General features: G+C 44.4%; 1 protein-coding gene across 3 annotated transcripts; it reads right to left on the bottom strand.

Moving 5' to 3' along the window:
• Nucleotides 1–22: 22 nt before the first annotated feature.
• Nucleotides 23–10924, bottom strand: LOC147046791 (complement factor H-like). 3 transcript variants are annotated; one of them, XM_085927295.1, is made up of 22 exons: nucleotides 10840–10924; nucleotides 7896–8078; nucleotides 7494–7599; nucleotides 7340–7416; nucleotides 7083–7265; nucleotides 6813–6995; nucleotides 6545–6739; nucleotides 6279–6458; nucleotides 5942–6106; nucleotides 5451–5618; nucleotides 5223–5381; nucleotides 4884–5072; nucleotides 4630–4815; nucleotides 4372–4542; nucleotides 2147–2323; nucleotides 1912–2017; nucleotides 1741–1817; nucleotides 1352–1543; nucleotides 1099–1287; nucleotides 793–978; nucleotides 541–720; nucleotides 23–461 (listed from the first exon to the last, which is right to left on the bottom strand). In XM_085927295.1, exons 1-22 carry the CDS (start codon nucleotides 10907–10909, stop codon nucleotides 268–270), a joined length of 3516 nt encoding a protein of 1171 aa, XP_085783421.1. In that variant the 5' UTR covers nucleotides 10910–10924; the 3' UTR covers nucleotides 23–267. The 3 variants fall into 3 exon arrangements, with proteins under 3 accessions (XP_085783421.1, XP_085783423.1, XP_085783420.1); XM_085927297.1 differs by lacking the exon at nucleotides 2147–2323; XM_085927294.1 differs by lacking the exons at nucleotides 2147–2323; nucleotides 10840–10924 and adding an exon at nucleotides 8197–8361.
• Nucleotides 10925–11267: the final 343 nt, after the last annotated feature.

Raw genomic sequence — 11267 nt, 5'->3', positions numbered from 1 at the left:
ATAACCACCACACCAATCTGTATTATTTTCAGTGAAATACATTTTTATTCTGACGCATGGTTTGGGATCTATATCCATCGAAATTTACGGAAAGGTTCTTACAAATGCCAAAGTACACACAAAAGTAAGTCTTCTGACTTCAGAAATATTCTTCAGGATAGGAAAATTCCCACATCAGAAGCAACAGACAGAATTTTTTTTTTCTAATTTATTTATTGAAAACAAACAGTAGATGTTTCTTGACATTCATCCGTCCCAACTTCTCAGCTACTGGCAGCTCGGCAGTTTTATGACTCCATCGATGCACTTCTGTCGCATATCCAGCACGCCGTCATGTCTTGTTCTAGAAATACACCTGAACTCGATTTCATCATCATGGGCAGAATACAACTTATCGTCACGGGTGTAGCGGAATCCAATATTGTACGTGGTCATTAGTTCTCTGTTGACTGTGCAGGGCTCTGCAAGAAAAAGATTGTATTCATCAAGTAGTGCACTTGCTATTTTCAAAACTATAGTGGAATTTTTGTAGAGGCTTACTGAGGCATGTGATGTCGCCAAGCCATTTTCCATTCTGGCAGATCTTCTCGGGCCCCCCTTTCATCACGTAGTAATTCTGGCAAATGTACTTGACCTTCTCATTATGGTTGTAACTGAATTTAGTCGAGAATGCCGTGTCCCCACCGGTAAGGTGAGGTGGACGCTCACATTGCAAAGGAGCTAGAAGCAGCGGGACAAAAGAGCTGCTGAGTATTTTGCTGCATCTTTACCTGTTTCAACAATAAACATTACCTCCACATGTTGGAAAGGTATTGCTCCACTGGCCATTGGACAGACATTCCACCTCTGCTTTTCCTTGAAGCAACTGATTACGAAGGCGGCAGTAAAACTTCAATTTTTGTCCCTTTTGTACTTGCGTGTCTCTGAGATGAGTGCTCAAGCCAACACTGTCGGGGATGCCCGTGATCTGGCATGGTTCTATTTTCAGGAGAAAAGAAAAATCATTCAATCAAAGCCAAGACTGCCTTGTTGGGCTTCCAAACTATGGCACTGAGTCAAGGTTTACTAACACCACGGTGAACCTGAGAATCAGCATACCAGCGCATGTCGGGAAAGGGTTGTTCCACTGCCCGCTCGGTAAGCATTCGATATCTTTCGATCCATCCAAGGTATATTCATCACTGCAGCGAAAGCTTAACTTATGTCCGATTTGAATTGTTTGAATCCCCGGTGGCAACCCGTGAGCCGTAAGCTGAGGGTGTAGCTCTCCGACTTTACAAGTAATATCTGGGCATAGAAAAAGATGATCAAAATGAAACCTTTGCTCTTGATAGGCCTTGATAGGTGTTACCTTCACAAGATGGGAACGGCTTATCCCAAACTCCATCTCGACCACATATTAGTAGCGAGCTGCCGCTCAGTTGCTTCTCGGGAAGGTCACAGCTGAAGGTGAGGTAGCGATCAGGAAGGACGCCCTCTCCATTGTCTGGTAAACCGTTGATTGTGATCCCGCTCTGCGCGTGTGGTTGCTCACACCTCAAAGCTGTACACACGTAACAAATTAGTCAGCATACCGTGATATTTTTTTGTCATTAATCCACAATGTGACCATTGGAGTCCCACAAGGAACAGTGCTCGGCCCTCTATGTTTGGGTTTGGGCGAAACAAAATATTTGTTTCCAAAATAGAGACTCAATCCACTAAGTCATCAATCATCGACTGCTTATTTTGAAGACTTACGTTCACATATCGGCACGTGGTTGGTCCATTTGTCCAGCAAACACGTCCTGGTATCTATCTTACTCACCATTTGATAACTATAAAGAGTTGAGAGAAGAAGGCAATGATTGTGATGATCACCATTGTTACAAACTCATGAATGCCTTTCTGACATTGTCTTTGTGCACCTACCCCACATTGCAAAAGTATTTGATAGTTGCCCCAAAAACCAAGTCGTCCCCCTGGACAAGTTCATAATAGCCATTGGGAGTGCTTTCAGGAAGTGGACATGGCTTCACTGCAATGAAGAAAAACACTTTGTAAAACATCAAATGTAAGATTTGCTCACTTAGGATTATTGATTCAATTGAATGATGTCCGCTCAGTTTGCACCCCATATTTTACAGCAACCATTTTTTAGACTCACAGAAGCAAAGTCCTTGATGGACTGCCGCCCAGCCGTCACGTGTACAATTATACCTGATGGGGAGCCCTGACACGTAACCAGTCTCGCAAATGAAAAGTATCACATCTTCTTCTTGAAACTCAGTCTTTGTGACCTCTGACATGTGGCCGTGCGGAACCTCTGGCAGCGTCGCGCATGCTAACAAACGGCAACACAAGTTAAGATGACAACTTGCTCAACTTGGAAACACAAGCAACTGTTTCACTTGTTGATGTCCTTTTAGTAAGTTCATCAAATACACTTCGCTCATCAGCCACAATATTAGGTAGACTTGCGACATCTAATCCGAGAGCTCGATGGAAAATATTTTGCTTTTGCAAAGACATTTTTTTAGTCTTCTTTCCATTTGATCTCATTCATTCATGGAGCAAAATGTAGCTGGCCAAATATTAGGATTTTGCAGCTGTACCGCATTACAACAAGGGACATTGTTGACTTCATCTTGGACAGAGTAAAAGAGTTCGGATCTCATTGTGCAACTGTACCTAATAAAGTGTCCGGTCAAGCAAAGCCAAATAGCTACAGCAAGATCTTCAAATAGCTCCACTTTCCTCTAGATCCAAAACATAAAAACAATTAACCTCCCTCAATCTGAACATGCTGCCGAAGAAAAAAAAGCCTACCTTACCATTCTCAGACAAGGACACTCTCACATTGCCCCAAAGTTGTAGAAGCAAAAGTAATAGCTGCAGTCGCATAGTGACTTGCAGCTGGCAATCAGATCTGGGGCCAAAACCTTTGACTAATCTTAAAAGTCCTCAGCTGTGAGCACTGAGAGTCAAAACATGGACTACCCGCTGGGATTACGGAAAATGGAAGAACCGAACGTGATGCGTTCAAGCACTCTGCAAACACTGTCCCCCGTTCTGTGTGATTGCATGCTTGCTTGAGCAACTCTGACATTTCCACTCAAGTTTACACACAGTGACGCTGGCGCAATCCTAATCAATATCCGGATTGTCTTTGCCTCCACACCAAATGTGTCCTGAGAGACCGACCAACATCGTCAAGAAAGAAGAAAAACAGATTTTCACTGGCGTAAGGACAGAAACATATACTCGAGTATGTACAGCATCCCTTCTCACAGACAAGTTTTAGACAAAGCTGCAAATATGAAATGCTTGTATTCATCTGATGACTCCACCTGAGTCCAGTTTTGACTAAGCCTAACCCTGGTATGAGGACGAGTGCAAAGTCCCTTGAAAAAAGTGCTTGCGTACTAAGCAATACAACAAACTGAACAAACTGTTTATTTACACTACACCCACTCATATTCCAATACTAACTTTGTCGTTCTTTCTATTAGAATTTTGAAATCTTAGTTGAAAGTTGGAATGGGTTGAATCGGTTGAAAAATGTAGAAATTAGAGGTGAAAAACTTTGCCTTTACATAATTATGAAGGAACACTGTAACACCTGGTAGCGAGACATGGGAAAATGAAGCTTCATGAACCCATTGAGGTATTTTAAGTGAAACTCTTTTTCTGCACACGAACCTGGCAAAAATGACAACAGTTATTCATTCTCAGTTTCTGCTCAGTGGAGGGAAGAGGCCCGAATAGATTTACCCCCTGATAGCACAAATCCGTATTTTCCCTCATTTTGTACACGTAAATCAACAACGGACAACAACAAGCGAGCCTGGCTGGATCTAACGACAGGACAGAATTAAGCGGGCCGTGCAGATGTCGACATTAAACGAGAAAAAAGGACAGCAATACTTCCATTTCTGACATTTTATTCTAAATTGCATCCGAATAGTAAATTACTCAATTTCTTCAGTATTCAACAGAAGGATCATGGAAATTGTGCGGCGGAATAATCTCCACCCACGTTTTCCTCCTATTGCTGGCCGCCAGCCACCCCAGAACAACACCAAATTGATATTATTGTTATTTCAGCTGTCCTTTGGCCTTCCAGCATCTCCTTTCCTAATTGGAAGCTGTGGAGGAAAGATTGGGTGTTGAGATTCCTTCAATGCAAAATCAAATCTGGCCCTTTGAATCACGAGAGAGATGTTGATTCTACATAAATACGACTACATATCAACATTTTTTGCGCCCACAGGTATTCCAGACACTGCCTTGAGACTTTCACCCCATGTGAGAACTCCATATCCGCCATGCTCCATCCGGTTCTTCGAGTGATGCTTCCCCGAATGAAATATTACTTGCGCTTGTCCTTACCTCCACACTGAATGGCTTCGCTCCACCGGCCATCTACGCAGGTCGCAGAGCCGCCACTTTTTTCACTCGGTTGAATGCAACGGTACTCTATGACCTCACCGTTGCCGTATTTCTCTTTATCGTCACCGAAGGTCATGATATGGTCCACGGTTTTGGGCTTGGAGCAGTATGCTAAAAAAGAAGCAAAATAATGTCAAGTTGGAGCTCCAACGATGAAAAGTAGCTACTGCCTGTTCTTCTCTTCACACTTTGACTTACGTGAACACTTGATGTCCCTCATGTCCCACCGGCTGTTTTGACACGTGATTGTGTCCGTTCCTTCTATCATGAAGTTCTCCCGACACTTGAAGGTTACTTTCGAGTCAGACAAGTATTCCTGCTGAAACGTCGTCAAAATGACGGCGTTCTCGACTTTAGGAGGCGGGCCGCAGGTCCCGGCAACAACTGCAGAGCATCGAATAGTCGAAAACAACTCCTTTGTGTAAAATGAAAGAATTGTCAAGGGGACTCACGGGTGCAGATTGAGTTAAAGGGTAAACCATTGGAATCCCATTTTCCATCCACACACAATAAACCTGCAATCTGACTTTGGTATCCATCCCTGCAAATAATCTCCAGGCTGTCGACTTCTCCATGTCTCTGCCTTTGGTGTTTGATTTTGGCATTGGCGATCGCAGGTATTTCCCCGCACTTATTGCTTTCTGCGGAAGAAAAACGTTTCGATGTCGGCTTGACAAAAAATATACAACATTACCGGCAAGTCTATAAATCGAGCTCGAGATGGCAAACGCTGGGCATCGGATCGGATGCGACAAAACTCCATCCTTGACCTGAGAGGAGTTGACCCTTACCCACGCATTCTTCCAGCCCATACCACAGACCGTCGATGCATTTGGCTTGACCCCACCACCCTTTGGTGGGAAGCTTATAGCCTTCGTTGCACGTGTAGTAGAGCGAGTCGTCCGCCGGACGGACGGCAAAGCCGTGGAGCACATCAGTTTGGAGACATGCTGAGAAGAAGAAAGTCGTCAAATCCAGTCCAAGCACGTTTTTTTTGAGCCACGCCGGGGCCTTTCTACCTGAACAGTTCTGAATGCCGGTCCAACCGTCAAAATCACACCTGACGGTGAAACGTCGATCTGCATCGTTTGCGCAGGCGTATTGCACATGGTCGCCTTGGTCGTAAAAGGCCTTCTGATTGCGGATAACGTTTGCATTACTGAGCTCCAGTTGTTTGCATCGGTGTCCTCAAAGAAGGCAAAGCAGGAAAACTGTTAAAGAACTTGAATTGGAAATTCTGCTATGCTAAGATGCACCAGGTAAAGTTTGGGAAAATCCTGTTTTGTTCTTTTCTAAAATGCACTGGACTTAAAACCACAGGTGTTTTAATGCTTAATTTCCAGAGGCAAGAGAATATGCACAAATTATACAATATTATCAAACTCGTGAAAAAATCCATAGATTAGCCGCATTGGACTATAAACCGCTGGGTGCAAAGTAAAAATGCTGAGTATGCGGAAAATGGAAGATAATCAAGCATGGTTACGATTCATTACGGGACTCCACCTACCTGGACAATACACATTTCCGCGCCAACCATCTGCTGAACATGTTAGACTAAACTGATCTTGAGAACCTTTGCAGGTAAAATAGGCCGTCTCGTAGTTTTTGTAAATTTGCCTGTGGCCATCAGCAATGTCTGCGGTCGGGATATCGTTGCTGTCACATGTTATTTCTGAGGTCAAAAACAAAATCAAACAAATGCAATTAGTTTTTGCCCCATTACATGGGTTCTTCCATTCCTTTTCTGGGCTAGCTCCAAAACATCTTGAAACGCCATATGGAGTTTGCCTTTCCGAAGACCGAGCTCACATGGAGCGTTCGGTTTTAGCATCTGCGTGAGTTACCTTGGCAGGGTGGATTTGGGCTCCAGCCATCTCTGGTGCATTCGACTTGTGAGGCACCATTTGTCCTCTTGAATCCAGACCGACAGGTAAAGTCCACAAGAGTGCCCATCCTCACTCTCTGCCCCCAGTAGATGTTCCATCGCCATACGCTCGGATGCCTTTCGGTAGGGCAGGTGACCTCTGAAAGAAAGGGACACCAAATATTGAACAGTCACTTGAGAGCCCTGCACCACCGCCATCATCATTCTTTGGATTTGACTGGGTACCTTGACAAACGGGTCTGATGGTCCATTTCCCATCACTTTTGCACGTGGATACGGCCGAGGTCTGCTGGGGTGTTGAGATCCAGTAGCTGTCCCCGCAGGTGACGGTTAGCGTAGCGCCGACGGAAAAGATGGTGATTTGCGGGGGTTGGTAGCTGGTTCCTCGGATGGGCGGCAGCGTCACTCTGCATCTGATCACTGCAACGGTGGCCACATGCAAGATTTGTAGCGAGCTCGCCGCACGGCTTGAACTTAGCTCGGCCGCTCTCACGTTCGCACGCGGGTCTCGGGCTCCACTCGGCTCGGATTCCAGATTTGGTGCATGTGGAAGGTCTGCCTTCGGCGCGTTTGTACTTTTCATTACATTCGTAAGACAAGATCTCGTCTTCTTTGTATTCTTGGACTCTTCCGGGCACAAAACCATTGTCGATCGCCGGCACCGTGCATTTGACCACTGATGAAGGCAGAAAGCAGAAAGCGGATCATCACAGTGTGGAAACTTTTTTCCAGATCTCCCTCTCCAAAAGGAAGCGTTCCGCACCGTCACATTTTGGAGGAAGGTTGCTCCAATCGCCATTTTCATCACAGGACATCTCGGTGGAACCGATCAAGATTTCATGGCGGTTCTTGCACCCAAATCGAAGCACATTGCCAAAGTTTGCTTCTTCGGGGTCCCCGATCACCTCCACATTGTCTTCCACGTTGATGACGGGGCACCGGATTGCTGGAAGAAAGGAGGGAAGGCCTCAGGCGCGTCGCGCTTGGCAACCACGAAGCTCCTCGGTTCCGAGCCCGTACCTTCGCAGACCGGAATCGTACCGCTCCACCCTTCTGCCATGCAACGCCGGGTGTGGATCCGGCTCACCATTTGATAACTAAAGCAAGAATAATACGCGAGAAATGTTTTCATTGGAGTTAAGAGAATTTTTTTTTCCGAGCGAGCGCTTCCTACCCTTCGTTGCAAGTGTACTTGACTTGTGAGCCAAAGACAAAATCGTCACCTTGTTCCAAATTAAAATTTGCATTCAGGGATTCTCCGGGGTGACCGCATGGTTTTGCTTTATGTGCAAGGAACGGATAGAGAGAGAGAGAGGAGAGAGAGAGACAGAGCTTACTCAATTTTATTTTGTCAATTAGTCACACGAAATAAAATCTGGACCCTGATACATTTTTATAAGTTGTAGTGTGCCATCGACTCATCGGTTATAGTCGACTAGACTATACAGCTACATGAAATCCTACTGAATCATCTTTGCCCGGCAACAAAATTTGCACGATACAATATAACCTCATACGCTTGAAGCAGCAAATATTGGAAATCTTTCAAATGGAAATGGAAAAAAATGGATCTTACGTTGACATTTTATACCCCGAGAGCCCCACGTTCCATCATTGCAGGTGAGTCTGAAAAATCCAGTGTGGCCAACAGCGCAGTTCACCCTCACGTGCTGCTTATTTTGGTACTTGTCTTCCATACCCGTCGTGTCAAAATTGGCATCAAACAGGGGACCGTTCACAAACGCTTCAAGTGTACAATCTGCAAGTCAAAAGTAAAAGAAACCCTTTCTAGCTTTTCAGGAACAAGCAAAGACAAAAAGAGACCAAAACACGGTGAATTACAACAAGCATGAATCTATATGCCGCTTGAGTCTTACCTTGACATTTCACAAAGGTCAACGTATGCATCCACAATAATAGCGCACAGCTTGAGCTTATCGCCTTCATTTCGTCCGCTCTCAACCGTCCGACGCAACTAAAAGCGGACGCTGCACAACATCAGGTTTAGATGGTGGCAAAGAGGGATTGCGCAATATCTGGACGCACGTCTCCCGTTGTCCAGTCTCGTAGTGGGGAAGGAATGTGACCCCTGCGCTCATCCACACATACTATGTGTACACACAGGAGAGTACCTCAAGTGTTGCCAAATACAATACGATGCACACAGAATTTATGCTACAAACAAAAGTACAAAATGACACACAGACAGACAAGTAGCTCCTTGACATTTACAATTGAAGTGGTTGGACACGCAGTGAGCATTTTCCTCCGTTTTGGATTTTTCTTTGTTTTACCTTCTCGGTAATCATTCACAGAGATCAATAGTGCAAACAAAATAGAGAAAATATGCTCATCAAAGTTCAAAATTCAATGTGTTGCTCATTTACAGAATATCAATCTTAACTCATTCACTGCCAGCCCAGTTAAAATAGATCTTGGACGTCTACAGCCGTCAATGGCAGTGAATGACATAAGTTTGCTTTCGTGGCTATTACAGCTACACACACACACACACACACACACACACACACACACACACACACACACACACACACACACACACACACACACACACACACAAAATAATATGAATGTTGGAGCAGGTCATTTCCGATTTTACTCTTGTTACGCCGCCGAGGTGGTTGAGCAATTCTGACATTTTTGGTACAGCATGTTTTGACTGCATGTGTCACTGAATAAACCAATATTGCCCAAACTATTACTCAGTCCGCCGCTGCTGCCGGAACACAAGTCAGTATGTGGGGAATAAAATAACAAACATGTTGTTGTTTTTTTATCGTGCTGGACTTCTTTTCATTGCAAATTAAGATGACCTTATAACAAAACACAATGATGACAATCTTTGCAAGGCAGCTATTGAGGTGCTCAGACGTTGCTCTTTCATTTCTCGCTGGATGCTGATGTGGACAGGAGTGCAGCTGAGAGGTGACTGAAAAAGAACTGTCAGATTGAAATCGCACGCTTCTTTATCCCTTAGGAGCTTCCGTCTAAAACCCATGCAAGAAATTGAGGCCTACACCAATGATGGCAACGATAGCATTCATCGATGGAGAATGTGTGATGCGGCTACACAACACAAGAGTTTGTGTCGATTTTCGCACATTTCCTGAGTGTTGTTAGTTATCTAAATGCTGAACAGAGGCTGAGATGTACTGAAGTCAAATTCCTTGTTTGGCATGCTCAAACATGGCCAATAAAAATTCTTGAATCTTAAACAGGCAGCGTCCAAAATGGATGGATAACACTTTTTTTTTCTTTTTTTATTCACAGGAGTGCATCCTAATGAGAATTAATGTTGGAAGAATGCATCGGCATTCTGCTTTGGACCCGTCAGCACAGTCTCAATTAAAAGGCCCTTTCATTTTCTCTCAGCTCGGCACAAACATTAACTTTGAGCGGGATGGCGATCAATTGAAGACACTTTAGCAAAGGTGGCCGCTTCAAATTTAAGGCGTGCGATCCTTCGTTCTGAAATAACATTTGGAATTTATACATTGGGGGTATTTCTGTAAAGTGTTTCGCGACCTGCCAAATCATAGTCAATAATTAGCGGCAGAGCTCATCCCGAACGAAGCATCGTGAAAGCTTCCCGTCCGATCCAGAGAAGGCGTCTCAACCGAGCTGTCAACGACACGTTACAATGCTTATCATTTTCGGCTAAAAGCTAAAAAAGACACTAACACAATGGCAGGATGGATGCAAAAGCAATGTGCTATTTATTTAATTTTGCTTTTCCACATCACGCAATCCTTCCAACGCGGGTCTGGGGCTCCACTCGGCTCGGATTCCAGATTTGGTGCACGTGGAAGATCTGGCATTGGCTCGCTTGTGGTTTTGATGACATTCATAAGACAAGTTCTTTGTATTCTTGGACTCTCGTCACACTGCGGAAACATTTTTCCGGATCTTCCGTCCCGCACCTTCACATTTTGGAGGAGGGCTGCTCCAATCTCCATTTTCATCACAAGACATCTCAGAGGAACCAATCATGGATTCATGGCTGTTCTTGCATCTAAATAGGAGCACATTGCCAAAGATTGCTTCTTCTGGGTCCCCGATCACCTCCACATTGTCTTCCACGTCGATGACGGGGCACCGGATTGCTAGAAGAAAAAACGGAAGGCCTCATTTTATTTTCTCAAGTGGTTGCATGAAATAAAATCTGGACCTTGATAAAAAAAAGTTTAAGTTGTAATGTGCCATCGACTAGAAATCATACCGGTAAGGACATTTGCATGTTACAATATAACCTCATGCGCTTGAAGTGGCAAATATTTGAAATCTTTCAAATGGAAATGAAAAAAATGGGTCTTACGGTGACATTTTGTACCACGAAACACCCACATCCCATCATGACAGGTGAGTTCAAAAAATCCAGCGTGGCCAATCTGCAAATGAAAAGTACATGAATCCATTTCTAGCGTTTCAAGTCCTGAACAAGCAAAGACCAAAAGAGACCAAAACAAGGTGAATGAATTTGTATGCCGCTTGAGTCTTACCTTGACATTTCACAAAGGTCAACGTATGCATCCACAATAATAGCGCACAGCTTTGGCCTATCGCCTTCATTTTCTCTACTCCGCTCTCAACTGCCCGACGCAACTAAAAGCGGACACTGCGCAACATCAAGTTTAGATGGTGGCAAAGAGGGATTGCGCAATATCTGGACGCACGTCTCCCGCTGTCCAGTCTCGTAGTGGGGAAGGAATGTGACCCGTGCGCTCATCCACACATACTATGTGTACACACAGGAGAGTACCTCAAGTGTTGCCAAATAGAATACGATGCACACAGCATTTATGCTACAAACAAAAGTACAAAATGACCCACTTGACAGACAAGTAGTTCCTTGACATTTACAATTGAAGTGGTTGGACAGGCAGTGAGTCATTTCCTCTGTTTTGGAAGCGCTGTTGATTTTTCTTTG

This window comes from Syngnathus leptorhynchus, chromosome 13, assembly GCF_054491065.1.
Source record: "Syngnathus leptorhynchus isolate UIUO chromosome 13, UIUO_Slep, whole genome shotgun sequence".
Taxonomy (NCBI): domain Eukaryota; kingdom Metazoa; phylum Chordata; class Actinopteri; order Syngnathiformes; family Syngnathidae; genus Syngnathus; species Syngnathus leptorhynchus.
Note: the sequence above shows the minus strand (reverse complement) of the source record. Positions and strands in the feature narration are given on the sequence as shown.